General features: G+C 41.1%; 1 protein-coding gene across 2 annotated transcripts in view; it reads left to right on the top strand.

Moving 5' to 3' along the window:
• The first annotated feature begins 556 nt into the window (after positions 1 to 556).
• The window catches only part of LOC306769490 (phosphatidylinositol-binding clathrin assembly protein), a 121,084-nt gene continuing 96,724 nt past the window's right edge, over positions 557 to 24,916 (top strand). For both annotated transcript variants that reach the window (XM_079258107.1, XM_079258106.1), the window contains exon 1: positions 557 to 1,262. In XM_079258107.1, coding sequence (XP_079114233.1) covers positions 1,133 to 1,262 — 130 coding nt within the window. In that variant the 5' untranslated portion in view covers positions 557 to 1,132. The remainder of the gene's footprint in view (positions 1,263 to 24,916) is intronic.

Genomic DNA, 24,916 nt, shown 5'->3' with positions numbered 1-24,916 from the left:
ATAATAATAATAATAATAATAATAAACGGATGAAAACGTAAGAATTTGCATGTGAGTTTTAAATTCCGAGCTTACGGAGCTGCCCTGAACGCAGCACAGTTGTGAGATCAGCTGATTTTTCACGCTGCCATTTTGTCCGGCAGAGCAGCAACCAGTCAGTCAGTCCGTAAAGAGAAACCACTGGCGTGACTTCACAGACACTGGACGGGACTTTCAGGGGGAAAACGACCCGGTAATGTGGTGGAGGCAGCCGGAGGATCGTAAGGGGACCAGAACAACCTAAAGGAGCTGTCATTTTTTAACTTCCCGGGTCTGCCGGCTCGGCTAACCCCGTTAGCACCTCGGCTAACCCCAGTCCGCTCGTCGCGTCTCGTCTTACCGCGAGAAACGGTACCTTTCCCGGCTGTCAATAAGGCTGTATCCTCGGACCAACTTCAAGCAATGTGCCGTTCACTTGTGAGTGACTTTTCAGCACCAATCGGAGCTTTAAAACACACTTTTCAGAGCGAGCAGCGATAGCTTTTAAACAAGCCAAGCTAACAAGTTGACGTGGAGGAACTCGTGGTTTTTTTTCCCTCTGGATCGTCACGTTTCTAGTCTCTCATCTGTGATTACAAAAGGATTACTTTTCCTTTCTTTCCATCAGGTGGACTGATTTTCTTTAGCTGACTCCAAACCGAACATTTTTTTGGTGACAAAACCCAGTTAGCTATGTTAATTTGTGGCCAGAAAGAACATTTAAGTGTGTGTGAATTTCACAGCGGGACTTTTTCCTGGTTCTGCAGCGGAAACATCAGCTAACACAGACTCCGACAGCTCAGATTAGTGGCTCTTTTACTGGGAAATTTGGAGGAATACACTGCTGCCAAACATTTTAACTTTAAAAAGAAGAGTTTAAGACGTTTTTTGGACACAAATCTCACGTTTCTGCAGACTGCGCAGGTTTTTTTTTTTACGCACCTGGAAAATAACTTGGCGTCGGGTTTGTGTGAACTAAACTATTTTCTTTTTCCTGTTTTTACCTCCACTTGACAGTGAGATCACGTGGAGTTGTTTCCCACGGGGAGTTGATCCATTGATCGGATCGTTATTGTGGTAATTTTGGTTGATTTGAAGAAAGAAAGAGGAAGAAATGTCTGGCCAATCGATCACGGATCGGATCGCAGCCGCGCAGCACAGCATGACGGGGTCTGCCATCAACAAGGCTGTGTGTAAAGCCACCACACATGAAGTCAGCGGACCGAAGAAGAAACACCTTGACTGTGAGTATACCAAATGACATCTCAAGATGCTTTACAGACAGAAAAAAACATAAGAAAGCAAATTCATAATAGCCTATATAAGGAAACCAACAGATTAAGTTGGAGGGTTCAACTCAAGTCTAAAATCCTGGGCAAGCATGAGGCGACGGTGGGAAGGAAAAAACTCCCTTTTAACAGGAAGGCAAGGACAGGCAGCCATCTGCCTCTGCTGTGTGGGGGGAAGAGGACAGGGAGACCTGCTGAGACAGGAGACATAGGTGTTATTGGGTACGGTTACATAGTGTTTTTTAATTCGGAATTAGCTTAATCTTCCTTTGAGTTTACATGAAGATAATAATTCCGAATGAACATTTACATGAAACACGTTCTCACATAATTCCTCTTTAGAGGTTTAGGTTGGGAAGGGTTGTGATTGGACAGAGGGCGCACGTGACGTATGATGTATATCGGAAATAAACAAAATTGGCTCACTGCTTCTTGTCTTTTCAGTCGTAACGTGTAAAAACTACATAAGTACCAGTTTCGCTGCTGTTTTTATTATAAATGTGAAGTAGCAGCTCAACACGAGCATACTACTTCACATTTTGCAGCAACTGAGAAGAAAAAGAAAGAGACAACCGAACAACGCGCGCTATCGGGACAGGACAAGGTAACTAGCGTGCGCAGAACAAGTAATTACTTGTCCCGATTCCAATTTTTTTGGGTGCCTATTGGATTTAAATTGCGATTCTCAAAATTCTTCAATATTGCTGATTTTTGTAGATTTAAAAAAAAAAAATGTATAAAACTTCTTTTTGCTAGTAATTTTTCTTGATTTCAGAAGCCAGACCATCATTCGAGATGGTCTTTATGTTAATAATATGGACTTTTTACAGAAACCATTTTGGTTTGTGGTGTGCCTTGTGATTTTTCTGTGGGCTCTTGGCTCAGAAAAGGTTAAAAAAAAACACTGCTTTAACACGCCTGACTCGAACGAATGGCTCTTTAGCAGGCTTGCAAGGAACTTTGCTAGCAGTTCAGTTAATCTGCGTCAGGTGTGCTGGAGCTGGAAACGACTAAAGCAGGCAGGACTGCGGTCCCTGAGGACCAGGATGGAGACACACTGCTTTAGACAATGATCTACTGAGCATGTGCAGTCCTGTGATCTGTAACATCACAGCATCTTCTCCGCACTTTAATCTGATGCTTTGACTGTGTCTGATTCACCCAGTCTGGCTTCTGCTGCCAGTTTGATAAGAAAATATGAATAAAATAATAGAGAACTACATGAGAAACGTCCACTGATGTGCCGGGAAGTCTCCCTGCTCACCTCAGTGGTTTTTCTGTCTGTGCTGAGGAAGACTAGAAGCCTATCGGGGGTAAAAGGAAGCAACTTGGCGGCTCGTTGCCAATTTTATCTGGCAAAGAATCTGAGCTGATGAACTCGTGACTGACTTGTCTCTCCAGATATGATATGACGTCATAAGTATTTACAGGAATGAACCATTAGGAACGTTTTCCTGTTACGCACAACCAGCAGAAACCACTTGTAACAACAATCTCTAATGTCAGTCTAGCTTATTTATTTTCAAAGGAAACTTGATGGATTTGTTGTTGTTGTTTTGCAGTTTTTTTGAAGATAACGTTTATATTTGCGTCACCAGTGCGTCGGTTTCCCATTTAGAAGATGAACTGGGAGGATGATGGTTCACTGGATAAACCAACCTAAACCAGGAGGGACGTACAGGTGTTTGTTTCCTAGCATAAAGGACAAGAGCGCCATCTATTCAGTACTTACTGAGTTTTTCATTTCCTTGTTTGTTTCGGTTTGTTGTAGCGACTAGAAAACTCCACTGAGTCATTCATTTGTTACTGCATGTAGTATACATTTACTGGGAAAATAAGCAACGTAACGCTGAACAACCGCCCAAAGTAATCTGTAATCTGCTTTACTTACCGAACAAACTTGATTCAACGCGTTGAATCGGCTGGAAGGAAGGTCAAAGATGTCCAACGACGTCGATGGTTGGAAAGGTGGGGAAGATGAAATGAGAAATGGTTCCTAATGTCTGGTTTATGTCTTAAAGGTATCGTCTTTGTCCCCTAGCTGTCCTGTGGCTCTAAAATTACATGATTTTATGTAAATATTCCTCTTCGATCAACTGGAAATATTAAAACATTTCTTACTCACGACTTATGACGCTAGTTTCATCTAATCCATAGTCAGAAATGCAAGGATACTAAATCTACCATCGTGAATGATTTAAAAGGAAAAAAAGCTCAAAGGTCCTTCGTAGTCAGTGTCTGGAAACGAAACTATGACATGTTTTGGAAATTTTATGCTCCTAAAAGTTGACAAATTGACAAAACACAGCAAGGTTCTGCTTCTTCAATGAGACAAAACATTAAAAAGCAGGAAAACAAACCTTAATCTAAGACACAAATATGAATCAACTCATTTTTTGCTCGAAATTTAGCAACTTTTTGCTTTTTTGTTGTGTTTTCCTGGTGCTTTGGGGCTGCATCCCGTTATGTTCTTATTGTTTAGATTATCTGGTTCTACCGTCATCATTAAACTGGTCTTTGTCAAAAGACTCAAGACTCAAGACTTTGTCTTGTCAAAGACTCAAAAAACATTTGACTAATTTGTCAAACAGTTAAGAAACCATATAACCTAATCTAAAAAGATGTTGCCTGTTTTTCCCATAATTTAATGGATTTAATGAGAATAGTTGGCAAGAATTGATTTCTTCATTAAGTCTCTGACGGCAGCCGTAAAACGTAATTGTTGAGCAACATAAACAGGATATTTCAGGTAGAAAAATTAAAATAATTTGGTGCTTTTTGTGCAGGCCTCAAGGCAGGTGTCAGACAGAGATAACGGGGAAAGTGACAGAAGCAACAGAAAGTCGGTGTTTCATCAGACCGCCAGTCCGGGAAGGACACAGTGTGCTTACCTTGTTTTCACAGAAAGACAAACACACAGAGCTGTTGACTCTACAGTCCCACACATCATGTTAGAGAAATCGTATCACCGCATGTGGCAGCTCTGGTGGCCTCCATTTGTTGCCTAAACCTACGTCAGTTTTGTCAGCTGAAGCCTGCAAGTCTTTTTTTTTTTTTTTTTTTTTTTCCCTTTTCTAAGTCGACTTTTTCCGTCCTACTCTGCTAGTCAAGCAGTTTATTACGTCCCACTCGAAGCAAAGGCCATTCAAATTAAACCGAGTCCCATTAAAGGTGGCATTGGTGCAACCAGGAGTCGATGCGTTTGAGATCGAGTCGCACAAGGTGAGACATGTGTGCCGTGAAGCCGGAGCTTGGCTTGTGTTTGACGTTGGTGGGCGTAAATGTGCTGAAATCCCGTTTTCTGGGAAGTGCCTTTTGTCGGCCGCAACGTTTGATCGATGCTTCGGCTCGGCTGCCTCGCATCCGTCAACGCCTCCTCACTCACAAGACTCAGCTGCTGACATTTCAACAAAAAAGTCACGCATTGTCTCCGCTCCTTTGTGAACCTGGCCGGACCTGAACAACCAATCCACCATGTCGAGCTTAATCATTGCAGGTTATTGATTTCTTTGTGAGAGCAACAACCTCGGTGCTGTCGGGAGGGAACGGGCGGTGAAGGTCTGTTTGCCGTGTCAGGATTTTTACCGTTTTCCAGGGAAGAGCGGCCAGCAGGCAGAAGTGAGGGCAGGTCATCGGTTTCTTCAGTCAAGTATGTTGTTGGTTTGACAGGGTTTGTTGGGGAGGGAAGCTGGAAGGGACACATTAGGCCACTACTTATACTGGGACTGTAAAATGAGCTGTGGTCAGCTCTAAAAGATGTGTTAAAAGTGGAATTAGGGCAAATTTATCCTGTAATTTAGGTTAATTCTGGGTAAGTGTGCAATTTATTGCACTTTTTTTTCGTTTAATAACATTCCCCACCCAAGTAATGTCTGTATTGACGACGATGGTGAAATGCTGTCATTTGAGTTAAATCATTAAATAAAACACTAAGAGGCTGTAACATTATGTTTTTGTCCTGGTTCGATTTGATTCGATTACGATTTTTTTTTTCCGATTTAAATTGTGATTCTCAAAATTCTTAGATGTTGCGGATTTTTGGAGATTAATAACAAAAAAAATGGATAAAACTTTTTTTTTGTTTGTCATTTTCCTTGATTTCAATTAGTAAATAACAACATAGTAGTCAGACCATCATTCTGCTGCTATAATGCCCAAGAAGACAAGCAAAAAGATCAATAAAAATTACAAATTTTTTTATAATAGATTACTTTCATTTATTAAAAAAATTTTTTTTAACAAAACAAACTATTTTAAAATTGTGAAGCAAAAAATCCCATTATTCTTTTTTTTTTTCTCTTTTTTTTCCTCCAATTTGATTTTCCCACCCCTACTAAGGGCATCTCAATCCAAACTTGGTTTGCTTACACTAAAGGAAGGAGGTTTAATTTCACAATAAGAAAAAAATGTTTTGATACCAGTATCACAAATAATATAGCAACAAGTAAATCTATCCATCCCTCTTCTTCTTATCCGGGGTCGGGGTTAGGCTAGCAGCCTGAGCAGGGAAGCCCAGACTTCCCTCTCCCCAGCCACATCTGCCAACTCTGCCAGAGGGATCCCAAGGTGTTCCCTGCTCAGCCGAGAGAGATATAATCCCTCTAGCGTGTCCTGGGTCTTCCCCGGGGTCTCCTCCCAGAGGGACGTGCCTGGAACACCTCACCAGGGAGGTCCAGGAGGCATCCTGTCCAGATGCCCGAGCCACCTCAACTGGTTCCTCTCGATGCGGAGGAGCAGCGGCTCTACTCTGAGCCCCTCCTGGATGACCGAGCTCCTCACCCTATCTCTAAGGGAGAGCCCGGCCACCCTGCGGAGGAAACTCATTTCAGCCGCCTGTATACAAGATCTCGTTCTTTCGGTCACGACCCACAGCTCATGACTATAGGTGAGGGTAGGAACGTAGATCGACTGGTAAATCGAGAGCTTCGCCTTCTGGCTCAGCTTCTTCTTCACCATGACAGACCGGCGCAGAGTCCGCATTGACAAGTCGTACAGGATCAGAATAGCTGAAGCACAGTGTGAATCTGGATTCAATGTTTTCAGTGTTTCTATCGTTATTTATTGCGTTAGTTTTGAGCTGCATCCAGCTAATAGAGTCTGTGTGGAAAAGTTAGTTTTTCCAAACAATTAAATCATAATTACTGAATCGATGCCTTATTCAGAAGCATTGTGCTAAAAGCTTAAATGCAGCTTCTCAGTTTGATCCAGGCGCTGCAGGAAACCAGATTCAGCAGGTGTGAAGAGGGTCTATGAATAAAAGGATGGAGTTGGCAGCTCAGCCTGCCGCTGTGTTTAGGTATCTATCGGCGGTCAGAGCAACACAGAAACCTGACAGACGTTGACACTGAAAGCTTGTTGTTGAATCTCGTTTTTCATTCAGCTTCTCTTATTCATTTATTGACAAGTCTGAGCCGCTCACCTTTTGCTCACGCATGTAAACACACATTTTCTGTGGTTCTTGGCACATTTACCCGAAGCAGCTGTGGCTGTGACAGCAAGCTGTGAATGATCTCAACAACATATTTTAGACCTAATAACTGAATAACCCTGGCAACAGCCTCTGAACACTGCCAGCAGTGAGCATGGAGAGAGGGGGGGGGGTTGACACCGTTTACTGCAGCAGCCGTGACCTTCACGCACCGCTGGCAAAAATAAGTGCCGTTTTAAAGCCATTTAGTGTCATGATTGGGACTGTCCACCCCGATTAACCCCAGCCTGCCAGTCATGCGGCAAAAATGCCAAATCCTTCCATTCAGGTTCGAAGAGATCTGTTTATGGAAATCATTGCCATAAAAATCAATCGAGTAGAGTTTAAATTTGTTGCAGTGTATCCGTCCGCTTTGCACACCTGCTCCAAGTTTGCTGGTCACCAAGGTGACCGGTACTGAGCGTAAAATATGGCCTTTGTAAACAGATAAGTGATTGCCACGGCGCACATCCACACACACTTAGAGGACAATTTTATTTTATTATTGTGGCATCTACAAAGTGTTGGAGTGAAGATTGTTGTTCAAACTCAAGTTTCACCAGCTTACTGTTGTCATGGCAGCAGCTGGCTTGTATTGGATGGACTTAAGTTGCAGTGGGAGTAGTTGGATGGGTAAATCCACCCCTGACTCAATGAAACTGCTATTTTTACACCCTTTGTTAGTTGTGTAATGGAGTTGGGGTTTTGAATAACGTTTCTTTAGATCCAGGCTCGTGGCACTTCCTAGCAGTTCAGGTGATTTTTGAAAACGTAATGATCTGAACTAAATAGTACTTGGAGGAATTACCCAGGGTGCTTAGAGGATTGTTTCTCCAGCGCTTAACCTCTGAGAACAATTCACACCTTGACATTAGACAAGACACTTGATAGTCATGTGAGAGTGACTGGAGTTGTATAAATGGAGGTGTGAATGAACTGATAAGTGGATGGTAAGTGTCGGAGCAGTGCTGCTTGCTCCAGATCTCAGTTAATGTACTGAACCACCAGTTTTCTTTGCCCTTTGTCGTCAACGAAGGATTTAACACAAAAAAGCGGGAAGATTAGAGCTGAGGGGACCCCAATGACGATGAGTCATTATTAAACTCTGATAAAAACACAGTGTGCAGTAAATCTTAAGTGGAGATAATGCATCCAGGTCAGTAATTCAGCAGTGTATGGATCTGGGTTGTTTTTCTTATGTAAGATTAAATTATTTAGTTACTCCTAGTCCGATCCATGACTGTCCCCTTTCCATCCTCCATCTTATTCCTTTCTCTCTCAAATGTGACCATTTTGGCCAAAGTCAACTAAAACCAACCAGCAGGGGAAGTACACATTGCGGGTAGGGCTGGGCGTTATGACCAAAATCTCATATCCTCACTTTATATCCCCATAACGATATACATTACAATATAAAATTGTGATTTTGTGTCAGTCATCATTTGTCAGATGTGCTTGGCAACAGCAGCAATGATTTCCAATCATTGGCGGGAACCATGGCCGTATGGCGTTTCATGGGTAAATACCTGTTGCAGCGTTTGGGTCTGGAGTTTATTATGAACGCTTTTGCCACCACTTGACACTGCTTTTGCGGCTTTTGCTCATTGGCCCTTCTGTATTCTTTGTCTTGATTCTTGTGCAGGTGCTAAAATTAGTTTCACCTGCTAATTGGAGTCTGTTGCTGGGACTGTGCGCTAGTCTGTTGTCAGTTCCACGTCGGTCTTTTTATCTCCAAAACTGCATCCATGTGACAGAAATTCCCCCTTTTAGGAACAAGCTCATCAGTTTTAGTTGGTAGTTCATCTGTTAGTGAATTACCCTGCTCTGAAACGCGTCTGCTACCGTCTTCGTCCATGTTTGATTAATATGAAATGATTGACATTTTCTATCATACAAACGATATATATCGTCATATCGCCCAGCCGTAATCGGGGACGTTATGACCGAAGATTTTTCTTGGTATCATTGTTAGAGAAATAAATACTTTGCAATTACGCCTTATTTTCACAACACTGTGTAAAAAAATTTACATTCACATATTTTAAAGGTCTGTCCATTTTATTTCTGTTTTGCTACAAACAAAACAAATGATAAAGCAACAAAGTAATTAAATAAACGTCTCGCTCCAACAAATGAGATATACGTTTCTCTCAGAGAAAATAGATGTAAAGGGACTTCTATTGGGACTTGGGAGGGTTTTATTCTCAGAACTACATGCCAAATATGATTGAATATGTTCTTTTTAACCTGAATAACATCTATCTAGCGTTTGACTTATACCAACTCTTTAGCACAACAGCTGCTGTTGGAATAATATGACGCTCTATATATAAAAATAAAGGTGAAACTAAAGAATCAAGACCACATACAGGTCATTACACACTGCCAAAAAAGAAGTGCTAACCTCACTCTGACTCAGTCATGTTTGAAAAATAAAACTATCCATCAAGAAAGGTTGACACATTTGTTTTTCCAATCTGTGACATCCAGTGAATGCTGCTTAACTTGTTGCGCTTCACTGTAAGCAAATTGAGTTGCGCGTCATTGCAAAATTACAAATGTCATAACTTTTAATGCCAGTGTTTTAATGCCAAGGTACACTTTACCGTCATGTAATCCTGCTGCTGAGCATTTACCTTTACTTTAGTGTACAAAGCTAGAAGGGATGTGACAATATGCTTTTGTCACAATTTGATTCAACTCCGATTTTTATGGGTGCCGAACATATTAAACTTTTGAACATATTTTATGCATTTCCTCCTTGGCATCTAATGCCATGGTGTGATTGTAAAATCAGGTCATCTCGCCACCCTTTGCACAGATGATAGGACAGCAACTGCAACCCAGAGTGTTGTATCTTCATAGTATTTATTGGTTTCCATCTGTAGCCTGTTTGTAATGGGTCTTTGGGGACCACATGGAGGCTCAGAAACATTGACCGCTGTGTTGATTTCAGAGGTGATGCTGTTAAATCTCAGCCAATAGATTCCCTCTGTTGTTTCTGGTTTTCATCAGTTGTCTTTGTCTCAGCCTTATTTCACAAAAAGGTTTCCAGGATGCAATCAGTATGCTTTTACAGGAGTTTGCAATGTTAATTTCCATGGACAATGTGGGTGGTTTAAACCATTTGGAGAGCTGGGTAATCAACATCCACGTAGTTCTTCAAATACTGTTGACTCATGTTTGGAAAGGGTACCAGGGATCTTCAACCATGGTCCTTGTGGACCGGTGTCCTGCTGGTTTTCCAAGTGTCCCTGCAGGAACACACGTGACTCAGACTCACACAAGCTCTCAACATGTCTGCTCAATACTGATTTCAATCGGGCGTCTTGCAGTGGGAATAATTGGGAAAACCAACAGGACACCGGCCGTTGAGGACCAAGATTGAGGATCTTTGGCTTCGGCAGAGAAGAGTCTTAGAGTCTAAGAGACGATGACTTTATCAGCTTTTAGTTGCAGAAGAAGCAGGTACCTCTTGGCTAAAAGCGAATAAGCCATGTTGCTGGTGTGCTTGTTCTTGTCCCTCCTTGTCCGGCTTTTAGATTGCCCTACATACCATCCGCGCCCCCCCCTCGGGCTTTCAGGTGCTCTGTCAGCCTCTCCTGCTAAGGAGTGCATTTTCCCACTTTTCTGCTTATGGTCGCTTAATACAAAATGCCACATCATTTTTACCAGCTGGCTGAGCTGCTGACCCACATGTCCTTTGACACCATGTTGTGTCGGGCCATTTTTAGCCAAAACTTAAAAGTAGGTTACACTTGCATGACAAATTGATGCGATGCTGGAGGAGTTCTCCCCATCAACATGAGCACTGTCTGGGCCACAGTGTCAGTGGGCTTTTTCTGTGTGCTCAGGTTTATGTGGTATGTGAGGTCAGCCTGCAGCGAGTTGATGCCCACTAACATTTTCTACCTGGATTTCTGGCAAAGCTCACAGGTCACCTTGACGTTTATTCTTTAAGCGTGTTGTGCGCATGTGGTTGTTTACACTCCAGCTGTTTGTACCAGCAATTCTATTTCATACGTTGAGGCGGGATGATCTGATTGTCTGAACCTGATCCCTGAGAATCGGTTAAAGCTAGGTGGGCACATGGCGTCATGGCTAGTAGTTCTGAGTTTGTGATGGTTCCAGTTTAGTGGGTTCTATTTATAGACCCTTTATATCACGATAGACACATAGCATGTTTGTAGTCTACTGTAGTGATGGACATGTACAGCTGTAGTTGGTCCATTTGACATGGTGTGATGGACTGATGTTTCAAGGGAACGATTCTTTATACCTGCTGCGGTACCTTGATGTTTCCTGGGTTCAGTCCATAGACTGTAAAAAGATGGACGGCGCCTCCGTGATGCCACCCGTAGTTGTCTGAAGAGCTGAATTGAAGCTCATTGGGTGGTTCCTGCCATCGCAATTTTGGCAACTTCAACGCCTGTCGTCTCTCCCAGAAAATATAAATATGGGCAAAAAAGTAGAGCTGAGAAGGGGGCTGTGAGCGTGTTATAATTGTAGCGATCTCTGACCTGCCTGTCGCTAAGAGCTAACCAAGCGAACCCATAACTAACAGGAGCTAACCAGCTAATGGATGTAAGTGGGCTAACGCTAAGTCATGCTGTTATCTGACTAAAAACGTAGTCGTTCTACATTCTTTCTTCTTGAAGCAGGACATGTAGTATCTGTCAATCAAAAGGACACTCCCCTTATTATGCCAAATTTCAAGATGAAATTGCTTCTCAAGAAAATTCACTCCCCCCCCACAGTTGTCATGAAGGTAAACCGGACCTATTCAACCTAAAATGGATTTATGTACCAGGCTGTAAACATGTTTATTTCTGCTGTAAAGTTGCTGTATTTAACATGGGGGTCTATGGGGATTAGCTCTGTTTTGGAGCCCCTACTGGATGAGGGGGGAACAAAGAACAAGAACAAACTGACGGGGGCGCAACTTATTTCTAAAGTTTGGGGATATTTCAAGCTAAACGGTGTCAAACAGGTGAAATGTATAGTCTGCCACGTAGAGCTGGCGTACCACGGCAGCACCACAGTCATGCATGAGCATCTAGAACGAAAGCACCCAGGAGTCATGGTTTCCCGCATTCCCAATGGCAAAGTTAGCGTTAGCGAATAGTGATGTGCATTGTTACCTCTGCCAAAGAGGTTATGTTTTAACCAGCATTTATCTCTTTGTTTGTGTTCAACATAACTCAAAAAGTTACGGATGGCTTTTCATGAAATTTTCAGGAGTTGTTGGAAATGTGAAAAGGAAGAAGTGATTTAATTTAGGTGATCCGGATCACCGTTTGGATTCAGGAATGTTTTTTAAAAGGATTCTGGCCCTTGTTTACCTTACAAAACAGGCTTTTTCAAGATGTAAATAATCATTTCAATGCAATTCTACAAAAACTAAGATGTTAAAATATCTTCTTTATTTTGTTTTTCCTTTTGAGGCGAATTCTGTACAGCTTGGAAATGACACTATAGCTAAGTTTGGGTGTTTTTAAAATAAATTAGTAAGTTGTTGAGCTTGAATTTAATATTCAACTGGTTCAGGGGTCGTTCTTTTAACTTACTAAAGGACATTATGTTGTGACTGACTGGGAATCAGGGTGACATTCGGGTAAAACATACTGGAACCTGTAAAAAGAGCTGTATCAACTGGAAGCACAAATGATGTGCGTGGCAGAAATAATCGTGACTAATCGAAAAACTTATTTACAGATTAGTCGACTATTAAAATAATCATTGGTTGCAGCCCTACTATGATGTCTTGTTGCCCACCCTCCATAGTCATTCTGGCTCTTGCCCTTCTTGGTCCAATCTGGAACCAATTTTCCCAGCTGTGAAGCTGTTCTTTAGCTGCTGGTGTGGAAAGAGGAGAAAAAGCATTGGCTCTGAACAAGTCCTGGAAACGCCTTGATCCAAAAGCAGTAAAACACAAAGTGCCAACATTAACCAGCTAGGCTAACTGGCTTCCATTTTTCTGTCCAGATCACTCGATTCTGCTTTGGTATGCTGCTGCACAAATGTCATTCCAGTCCAGATGTGTCTTATTAATTATTGTTGCAGTCTTTTTGAAAAAAGAGCGAAATGGAGAAAAGTCCAGACTGTGCTGCACAGTGATGTTGGGGAAAAAAAACTGCACATCTGGCCTGAGGCTTTGAGACGGCATCCACAAATATGTCCAAAATGGCTTTATCCTCTTTTTGAAAACTGGTAACATATGTATCATTACAGTTCAGTTTTTCTCCTATAAAACCAAAGGAGAACTCAAATTACAGTATTGAATCTTTACTCCTCCCATAGTGTGTCCTTCTCTGTCACGCCGTCACTCCGTCCCCATCTATTCTTTACTCTTCTGCTTTCTCATTACATAGTGTACACACAAGGCTTGATTTATTGCCATCCAGAGTACCAGTGCAGACTGCTTCCAGTGAATTGAACGAGTTCGGGGACATGTATGAAAACCGAAAGGCCAGCTCATTTCCTGCCAGTTTGTTTTGCTTTGATTCCAGCCTTGATAGAGCTGCTGCTGGGTGTAGCTGCTTAGTAACACAGCGGAGACGCTTGTGTCTTAAGTAATTGTAGGTGAGCCTAATGCTATCTAAACAGAGCGGGAAAGCCCCTCCCTGACTGCGAGGCGGAGATAGGCTCAGTTTGGACTACGAAGCAGGAAAAACGGCTTACTGCCGACTGCTGTCTGGATACGTCTGTTTTCAAGCCGAGCCCAGGGGGAATACACGTGATGTGAAGTGTTAAGTGTGCGAGACTGTGTGGGTTTGTGTGTTGGAAGAGGGGTGAAATTGCTATGGTGTCTTTGTATGTGTCCCAAGGGAGTGCTTCAGTCTCTTAGTGTTTATTGATTAGTTGCAAAGGCGCTACATAGTCAGGGAACATGTAATTATGCCCATAGCACGCTCAAGTACCGACAGAGTAAGCAAATATCACAGCAAAAGTTCACGTTCAGGGCGAGATTGCATGATCAGCTGTGCTATGAAACTTTACGCTTTAAGGTTCAAATTAGAAATAATGTTAAAGCTGAAGGAAAAAAAAAACAACAACAAAAAAAAAACCTGTCTACATTTACAGAGTACAGAGATCAATAAAGAAGGTACAGAAATCTGTATTGATGAGTAACCAGCAAGTTAACATGCTTTAGTTTAATTTAGTGCAGTCATTTTGAGGTGCAGCAGCTGTGCGCTTTCATAATAGCTACTCTGATCAATACTTATTATTGTATAAATGGATCAAATCAGCTATAATGTCATTTAATAAAGCTTTATTATTTTCCATACCTTTTAGTTTGGGTGTTTTGATTCTCTTTAACTCCCCTTTCAGTGCTTACTAACATGTATGCAGTAGAGCTGCTCGATTATGACAAAAATGATAATCACGTTTATTTTGAGTAAAATTGAGATCTCGATTTTTTTTTATTTTTTTTTAACGCAATTATCCAGTACATTTAAACAACGCTGCGCGACGTGGTGTTCTAGACTAATGCACAGTTCCGAGTTGTTTAATCCGCTTTTACTGCTTATATAGGAACTATTTTACGTTGGCCTCGAAGTACGTTTTATGCCAAACAACCGCTGTCAAGCTATTGTGCGTTTCTTTCATTCACCTGTTAAAAGACAACTGATTTGAACCAGCTGATTAACGCGTTGCTATGGTAACGCTCCGTAACAGAGGGAAATAACACTCGCTGAACTATGTATAGGAAAATAATGCAGCCAGTTGTCACTGACAATGGTATAAACTATGTTTAGGTGAACGTCCACAACCTACTGCAGTTATTCTACATCGACCTGCAGCCGGAGCCGACTGAAGCTGGCCGCCTGGGAGTGCTTTAGGACGGGAGAGGCTCCCACTGCTCCTTCCTTACAGTAACTGCAGAACAATATGTGCCTTCAAGTCAGTCGCCAGAACACCAGAAAAGTCTCTAATACCTCCAGTAAAAGTCGCTAGATTTGTCGCTAGTCGCTTTTAACAAAAAAGTCGCCAGATTTAGCGATAAAGTAGCCAAGTTGGCAGCAGTGTCTGAATGAAACCAAAGCGGCTGTGGGAGGAGTTTACAGCACAGCGCTGCAATACCAGTGAAGATTTTTATTATAGAAAACCCAGATCGTAAACGAGATTAAAATCCGATTAATCATCCAGCCCTAGTATACAGCCATTATGGGAAAACAGTTGAAAATGGTTGATAACAGTTGATGTTATTGATAATGCGTGACTTCACCACGCCCCTTTTTAAGGCCTGAACATTTTTAAATATGCAACTATCAGTGTGGTAGGTGTCATTAAACATGATTATATGTTGTGAACGTTATATTCTGAGCCCTTGCTGATGTTCCATAAATTAGCTTTAAATAAAACGGTGGCAGCAGCCAAATCGAGGTACTAGAATACATTTGGTTAAGTTTGTGCTTCAGAAAATCATAATCAAATGATTGAAATAAAGGCGATTAATGGTTGGCTGCTCAGCTAAATAGAAAAACTATCTGGATAGTTTAAAATCCTTTGTATTTATGGTCTAATTAGTTTACTTTTCACAGATGAATTGCTAGCTAAATCAGCAATAATGTAAGAATGAAGCAGATGGATTTCTCCCTGTGAGGAGTCAGTAAGGGAAACCTTGGCCACACAAATCCAGTGTACAGTACTATTCATAGACGACTCTGAATACTCTTTTGACATCATATATTGGGTAATGATAGTACATGGTTTGAAATAGGCTTAGTCTTTGTGTGTGTTTGGGAACATTCAGTGCTTCTGTTCCAGTCTTGATCTAATGTCTGGTTATTTTTAGCTGTGCTCTCTCAGGAGCCTTTGGTTGGGTTCAACTGCCTATTTTTTTTTTCTAGTCTACCTGCATGAATGTGCAGCTGCCTGCCTTTCTCTCTGCTGGTGTCACTCCTGAGTTCTGACAGAGACGGCTATATATTCCCCCAAGAAGTTCAAGCTGAGACACACACATGCAGAGACTTCAATCCCATTCAGTTGGCATGATTCCCCCCAACCTCCCCCTGAAAATGGCACGGTTGGAGGAAAGAAAAGCGAGAGTTTGTCGCTGTCTGTCACCATCTTTGCTGTCACTACAGTATAAAAGAGAGAAGAAATTCATTTTTTCCCCCCTAAGACCTAAAGGGGAGAAATAACACAACAGAACCAGAGCTATTATATGGAGAGACCACTTTCCATCCCTTAAATGTGCATAATCTTCAATCTTCTGTCAGTACTCCTCATCTTTCCACCTTACCTTCTTCGATTCAACACCCATTTCCTTTTTACGAACATGTCCACATACTCAAATCAGCTTCTATCCTTCCACAAGTAGGGAATGGATTTTCAGAAATACACTTGTGCATATAGTGATATGAAAATTGATGATTCGTACAAGATGCAAGCTTCATTCAGCTTCCCTCGAACAGTCCCTGTCTGAACAAGTCATGTCAAGGCACTTGTTTGACTTATGGTCCAGTTAAGCCCAATTAATTGCAATTAAATTCTATTTGGTATATCTATCCACTTAATTGATAAAATAAATATTTCACTTGGTTAAGGTAAGAAATTAAGGTTGTATCTACTATTAACTTTCCCAATCTTGAACATGCACATGGCTCAACAATGCACATAAATAAAAATTTATTTTCATGCCATTACTGTAACATTAAACTCTATACTTTTCATTTTTCAAACATATATGGTCAAGTAGTTTTTTTTGTTTGTTTTTTTTTTTTTTTAAACTACCATCATGGGTAAAATGGCTCATACTACCATTTTAAAACACTGCACAAACCTGTGCTTTAATTATTTATACACTGCCAAAATTAGAGTTTGGGGTATTGTTATTGAATCTATTCTTTGTATTTGTTATTATGCTCATAAAAGGAACCTGAACAGATGCTTCTGTGCACACAGGCTGCCAGTCAATCACGCTATTATTCTCTGACACCATTTAAGATAAGTGCAGATCAATGGTTGTTAAGTCTGCTGTGTGATTGGCCGCATTGTCAGTAAAGTGAGCAATCACACAAAGAATTGAATGCGGCAGTCTCTGATGCTGTTTGAGAGGCTTTGTTTCCTCTGTTTGCGTTGCAGTTAACTTGGTTTTTTATTGTGAACAAGCTCTTTAGCATTCACAGAAATTGTACACAAAATTTAACGCAAAACAAACGGAAAAAGCCAGCTTTGTATTACTATAAAGCTAAATTTAGCAAGCGTTACGTTTCAACCACAGCTCTTCATACCTCTTCTGGATTTAAGAAGAGGAGGAGGAGGAGGAGGGGAGGAGGCTTGTACAGGGAATCCTCTTTCTAAGCTAAATCAGCCCTTTCAAGCAGTCACCAACACAAAGACAGACAGGGGAGAGAAAGAGATTACCAGTGTGCCAGACAAGGTGCTGATACTGGTGAGTGTTAATCTTTAACAGATTGGAGCCTCACTCCTCAGGGTGCCTGTGCTGTCTGGTTTTTATCTGTCTGATGATGGTTAGCTTGCACATCAGTACCTGTGCAAATTTTGCATGAAGGTCAGTGAAGTCTGCGGCAATGCCCATGTTCACTAGCTGTGTTATTAAACCATGATGATCTCCATTCCCTTACGGATTGACCAGTACTGCAGTGTGGCTTGTAGGTGTAGGTGTTTCACCATTCAGGGTTTCCTGAAGTGAAATGTGCAGTCAGTGGAAGTGTCCTTTGGCAAAAGTATTGCATCTAAGGACACATTCACATCAGCCTTTTTGATTCAAATCCAAGTCTCTTTGCTTGGAAAGTCCGCTTCGTTTGGGGAGCTGTAAATGCGCCAAATTAATTCTGATTCGGACCAAAGAAGCAAACTCGGTCTGCCTACAAACGGCCCATTTCAAGCGGACCAAATACAGGAAGTGGACTTCCTACATTTGACGTAGCACTGGATTACAGGTAAGTACATAGCAATGGTGTTAAACGTCCTCTGCTTCGTCTCTTGTTCATACTGAAGTCAATGCGCACTAAAACATAAAAGCCAAAAAAAAAAGCATCACATTACAGTATTAATTACCTTATTTTGAAGGTGGTAATCATATTTGATTTCCATTTAAGTGATTTATATACTGATGAAATCACTATTTATGAACAGACTAATTGCCTCTTCCTGGACATTATGATGGGACACTAGGATAGTATTAATGTTCATGTGTCCCTTTGGGGGAAACACTCCTCCTCCTTCCCTTTTGGCATTGTACCTGCCTCAAGGGGTCTCCACAGTGAATCACCTGCTCCCACCTACCGATCCTGTACAAAAGCGACATTTGCACGTTTACGTTGGTACCTTTTACACCGGATGCCTCCATCAGGGCTGCATAGTGGGGCTTGAACCGCCCACTTTCACGCCAGTGGACAACCACCTATCTTAACTCCCAGATAAAAAGTGATGCTGTCCTCCCTAAAAGTCAAGCACTTAATATTTCATCGGACTGCTTTTAGCTTTGATTACAGCAGCATTTTCTGTCGCATCGTGTAAGTAAGCTTCTGTAATGCCACTACATTCATTTCCATCAAGAGTTGCATTCATTTTCACCAATATCTTCTCGTGATGTTGGGATAATCAGATTACTGTGCAAAATATTGTCCTGCACATCCCAAAGATACTCAATGAGCTTATGGTTCTGACACTGTGGTGGCCAATCCACAATGTCTCATGCTCCTTGAACCGTTCTTTCGCCATGTGAGCCTGATGAACCCTGGCACTGTCATCTTGGAATATGGCTGTGCCATCAGGAAAGAAAAAATGCCTGGATAGAATAACCAGCTCGTTCAGTATATTCAGGTAGTCAGTTGACCTCATTCTTTGAGTACATAATGTTGCTGAGTCTAGACCTGACCAGCAGCAGCAACCCCAGATATTAGATTGCCCCCACAGGATTGTATAGTAGGCACTGGTCATAATGGTTGGATTGCTTCATCTACCTGTTTTCTTACCATGGTGCTCCTGTCACTCTGGAACAGGGTAAATCTGGACTCATCAGACCACATGACCTTTCATTGCTACAGAGTCAAATGTTTTTGCCCCTTGTTTTTAATCTGATTATCCTCATTGATGAGGGGTTTTCTTCTGGCTACACAGCTGTTTATACCCAGTCCCTGGACTTACTTTCACGTAGGCCATGTCTATATGAGTTTTAAGGAAGTAAATCTTATTTATATAGCACTTTTCACAGACACAAGGTCACAAAGTGCTTCATAACAACAAAACATGCTATGTATAGAGAAACACAACAATATAAATACTTATTCCTCTTTATTTAACTTTCAATAAAAGTTAAATACGCTTTAAAGAGATTAAAAATGGCCATGTAAACACCTAATTCCAAATATAAATGACAATTCGGAACTTAACACCAAAGTAAGTGGTTGGTTTATTCTCATTTTAAATCTGAATTGATTAATTCCTCTGTTATGTTACCCAGGGATCTGCTATCAATCACCACCAGTCTTGGTCCTGTAGGGCCTCTAGTGTCCTGCAGGGTTTCCAAGTAATCCTGCAGGAAACACTCCTGTCTCAGACTCAGACAAGCTCTGCATGTCTGCTAAATACACATGGATTTAAATTAGGTGTGTTGCAGTTGGGACACTTGGAAAATCTGCTGGACACCCGTCCTCACGGCCCAGGATTGGTGATCCCTGATGTAAACATTCATTCCCCACAAAGTTAATTCCGGTAGTTCTGCTCATGCTCGTTACCTTGTCCCGTCTTGATGACACACATATTCCGCGTGATCTTTTACCTCCCTTACCAGTTCTCTCTCACTTCTGAACTCCTGAAAAAAGTGTAGTATGTATGTGTCGAGTTGGTACTTCTAAATTATATCTAAAATCAAAGCAAAAATAGTTGTTATAATGTGGTTTTCCAGTCAAAAAGGCAGGTAGCAGGAGACAGTTTTAGGTTTTATTTCCGGTTGACCAAAGTATGTCATGTCCGCCTTTTGTACAATCAGAACCCTACCCAGCCCACCAATCTAAAGCAGAAATAAGTAAAGGCAAATGTAAACTCGAAGGACAATACATTTACTCTGAATTATTTGATCCAGAATAATTCATTCTGAATTGAAAACATTGTGTAATCGTAGCCATTGTGAACGTGGAAACGCTCTTTTACCCATAAACACAGCCATGAATCCGACCTGTTTGCTTTATTATTGGATTTCACCAAATTCAGTCATTGCTAATCGCATTATTTCTGAAAGATGATAGTTTCCCGTTATCCTCCTAGTTCTTAATCCACTTTTAGGATGTTTTATTTGCTTGATGCCAGTGATTTGACCCATCTGAACCAAATTAACGTCTCTTCCGCGACCACCGAATGTCGTCTCAGACATTACTGTTTAAGAAATAAGACGCTGCTCATTGCATCAGTTGGGGTTAAATAATTTCTTGGCCGGTGAAACAATATTCAGTAATTATCTAATATGAGCTCTTACCTATTAAATTGCTCCATTATCCACATTTCAGTCAAATTTATTTTAATATGCGAGTCCAGAAGGGAATAAAATAATCAAGTATTTTTCACAAACCCCTTCATTCGTTTTGTATTGATCCTCTCAGATCAGCCTCTGCCAGAAACAAGCGAACAGAGAAAGCTCCACCCTATACCTGCGTCTGATTGGTCAACTGCTAGGAGTAGTTATACTGAGCAGTGAAGGTGGGTGTGGCTTTCTTCTCGTGAACGTGCACAACCTAGAAGAGGTGACCAATCACTGAGTCCCTCCCCTGGGACGTCACTATAATTTCAAAGTAGAAAAAAACTCTAAAACTAATAGTTTCCATCTCCATGGAAACTGAAGAGCATGGAAAACGTGATAAAAAAAAAAAAAAAAAACGGTACTGCTCATATGTCTGAGTATTCAACACTGACACTGTAGAAAGCTCAGAAAAGTAGAAATGGCACAAAGGAGCCCCTTAAAATTAAATTTAGTTGGGGATTTTTAAAAATCTTGATGAACCCATTAAAACTGGATGCATGACGTTCGCTGGGTTCTCTTCCTTATTGAGGATGCAAAGTTTCTTTTAAATATTAATGAATATCAGAAAAAAGGTATGGTTTAGAGTTAGCTGATGGTTTTGGGTTTGCAAGGTTTTATGAGTCTGTCTTCAAACAACACAGCTTTTAGGGGAACTTGGATCCTAATGGGTTAAATGTTTAAAATTTCCTCTGTGGATTTGTCCAGATTCTCTACATTGCTGTCTGTAAGGAATTCCAGCTATGTGAAGTTGACCTTCTGTCTGGGTTCTCTGAAGCGACTAAATGGTAGATTAAACTGTGGCAAGAATGAAAACCAAAGCTCTGATGTCCATTTGTGCCTTCCTGAAGTTTGAAAAATGTTAAAATAAGCCAGAAGTCTCGATGAAGGTCATGTTGTTACTAAACCATGATCCACCTCACATCCTGCACCAGGAGAGGCCTTGATGAATTATCCAAATCTCACTTCAGGCTGTTTGTGTTTGTAAAGACAGTAAAATTCAGCTCTGATGGGAAGATATTTGGGTCAGAATACTTTGAAGGAAGTTTTACATATTCTGATATATGAATTTATTTATTAACTCTACAGATATTAGGGCACGCTTGAAACAAACATTTTCAGATTTCATCAGTGTGTTAATCTTCATATTCTTTAAAAATGATGATACAACTCCAGTCTGTCCTATAATGTGGTCAAAAAGGAAAGGATTAGCATGTCTGGAGCCTAGGCAAATTAAAGAGCAGCTCTTCAAGGACAAGTAAGGGTGCATTCACACTGACACTTTCATTTAAACACACCATGATCAGCTTCCACAGATGGTACAGATTGTATCAGTGTGAACACTCTGGTGTGCTTGAAAGCCTGGGGTCTCGATTCACTTGCAGTGTGAAAGCAAATGGGCCATCCAGCAAATTGAACCAACAAAGTTACATAGGATGCGTCGTAGTGCAACATGTCATAAAACTTGGTGCCTCTCTTGTTGCTCATACTGGACAGATTCTAGTAAATACGAAACTGTACTTGAGTTGAAAACCAAAGAAAAAGCAAACCCTGAAACCCCATAAAATTGCCATTGCTCCTTTGTTCATGGTGCACAAGCCTTTTTTGTAGGGGCTAACCAATCAATGAGCCAAATATTCTTCCTCATTGTTGGTTAGCAGTGATTTCGGGGAATACTGGGTACGGTTACATGATGTTTTTTAATTCGGGCTACCCGTGTGCGCGTGGGTTCTCTCTGGGTCCTCCGACTTCCTCCCACCGTCCAAAGACATTCATGTTAGGTTAATTGGTTACTGTAAATTGCCCGTGAGTGTGAATGATTGTCTGTCTGTGTTGGCCCGGCGATGTTCACCCTCTGTTGGAGAAAAGCGGAAACTTCTTCTCCATCTGGCATCTAAACAAACATTTCAAATCTGAAACAAATAGATTTTTGACCAAAAAAATCAATTTAGGAATTATAAAACAAAAAAATTCCAATATTTATGTGAATGGATTTTTTCTTTTACTGTGGATTTATCTTTAATTCAGCGTACTGCAGGTTATACTGCAGGTGGCGAAACATTAGATCAACTGCCTCCTTTCACCTCAACTCTTTCTATTGCATCTTCTACATGGAATTTATCGGTCATTTTTCTACAACCGAACAAATCCAACATGGGTAACTTTACCTGTTTAACTCTTCCTCTGGCTGGCTTTCTCACTTGAGCACTCCTCTTCCGCAACGGTCCAGAGCAAAGCAACAATGTGCAGATGTGGTATGACTTAACTTTCGATCTGTGCACGAGTTGTGCTGATCTGCTGATATGAATTGGGCATAATCTTCTCTGGAAAGTGACGGTATTAAGAGATATGAACCATTGATGAATCTTGATAAATGATAAAAGTAATTGGGACATTGTGACATGCCTTGTCACATTTTATTTTAATGTGACTGGCACTATGGTTGCATAAACGGTAGGAACAGCAGACTGAATTAGCTAAAAACACAACTTTCCTACATGTGTAAGTATTTTTATATTTTATCTCATACTTCAGTTGAAGTTGGTGGAGTTAAATGTCACTGTTATCAACCCGGCATACACACCATCCTACAACATGAAATCACAGTAGAAGCTTCAGCTGCAGTCTAGTGTGAGTAAAATATTGGATGAGAAATAGTGAATTATTAGGATTATTTGAATAATAAAGCTATATATATATCTGCTTTTAGCGGTTGGCATGGTTTAGGCTCCAATATCCTGAGAAAACTTAAGTCATAACATGTATATTGTTGAGATTATTTCATTGTTTTTTAGCACCAATGTGACTTCTCAAAGGTTGGCAGCTGATCTTGTGTGACTAAAATGGATTAAATGAAGCAAAGGGAGAGAACAAAGAGGCTTAGTGGTGATCGGAGTGTAAAAAGTCAGACACAAGCACACTGTTTGTGAACTTTGATACTTTGCCTCCAAAAGATGGATTAAAGGAGATATGCATTGGAAATGGAGGGACTTATAGGTGGGTGCAGAGATGGATAGTAGCCAGTTGGGTCAGATTTAATAATCTTAGCACCTGCTTTTTCAGTCTCTCACACACACACACACACACACACACACACACACACACACACACACACACACACACACACACACAAACAAACCGACAGCCCCCCAAGTTCAGAGTTTTGGATTCGTACTGCCAACATTTCCTCAGAAGTAACAACAAAAACACAGTATTGAGTATTGATGCATTTATGAATTTTCACTGTAAGCGCACAATCTATTGTCAGATCCCGAGCCTTGCTCCTGCTGCTCCCACACTGGTCCCTCGGTACCAGGAAGTCTCCGCTTGGTTATGTTTCAACCAAAGAGCACAGAGGTCAGCAGTCGACAAGTAACAATGGACCTCAGATCAGAGAGGAACAGAGAGGGTCACTGTTGGGAATGAAATCACATTTACAGAGCAGTCGCTCCTCACACGTTTGTATGCGAGTGAATTATTTAGACAGTCGCACTGGATAGAAAAAAATAAATAAGAGGGACTATGCTCGCACAGGCGATACACATGAATTAAACAAACATCTTGCGCGTTTGGTTCCAGGTTGCAGTGCCATCAGGCTATGCTAAACATCCCAGATGGCCTGCTGTTACATATGGAGGGTTGCTGTCTCTGATTACGAGGTTTAGCACAAAGCTACAGCTTTCTTTCAAACACAAATTCTCCAAATCTTTGAAGAACCTACTCTGTTAGCCACTTTAAGGCCACAGCCAACAGTTACAATCTAATCTGCAGAATAAGTAGTGAAAATGTAGCTGAATGTGAAAAGCAGAAACTGTAAGGGTGCACTCACATCAGGCTTTTTATTATGCAAATTGTAGTCCTTTATGAATTCAGAAACTCTGATTGGAAGAGTCCACTTACAAAAGCGGGTGTCTGTCTGCTTCACCAGGCCAATAACGATCCAGCAGACCAACCTGTTTGGAATTCATTCAGTGGGGTCGTTTATTTTCTTGGACTCAGTTGAATAGTTTTACTGATAAGCCACTGGAGGAAAATAAAATCTTCAAAAGCCGAGCAGTAAAATCAGACGTTAAAGGATCAAGGAAACATTTTCAGAAATGCAGGTTTTTGATGATCTTGGAAGAACATGTGTACCGTGGGTTGCCATGTTGGATGGTCATGTGGGTAAATCGAGGTAATATCCGTCCAACGCTTGAGACACAGACGTCATCGTCACGTGCCGCTCTGAAACGCTGCATCACGGCATATTGTGTTTATTCTATCTGTGTTAGGATGATAATGACAATGTTTGGATTGTGTAAATGTATATCCATTCTGGATTATGTTAGAATGTACAGTTGCTATGCAGAACAACTGGAATTTAAGAAAAACTGTATTTTCTGTGCTAATTGCTAAGCTTCCTTTTGTGGGAGGAGCTTTGGATATAAAAAGAGTTCACTCTGACTTGTTCATGGTGGTGAGTAGGTTTGGTTGTGTCACAGAGATGGTGTTTAGAGAGTGTATGGCTAGAAACCCGTGTAAATACTGTAAATATTTTGTAAATATTGTACATATTTTTGGGGACCACTGTAAATATTGCTGCACCTGGGAGGAGTTGGAAATAAACCACCTCAGACCTCAACGTTGCCATTATCATTGGGAACAGCAAAGAAC

This window comes from Telmatherina bonti, assembly GCF_933228915.1.
Source record: "Telmatherina bonti genome assembly, chromosome: 18".
Classification (NCBI taxonomy): Eukaryota; Metazoa; Chordata; class Actinopteri; order Atheriniformes; family Telmatherinidae; genus Telmatherina; species Telmatherina bonti.
Note: the sequence above shows the minus strand (reverse complement) of the source record. Positions and strands in the feature narration are given on the sequence as shown.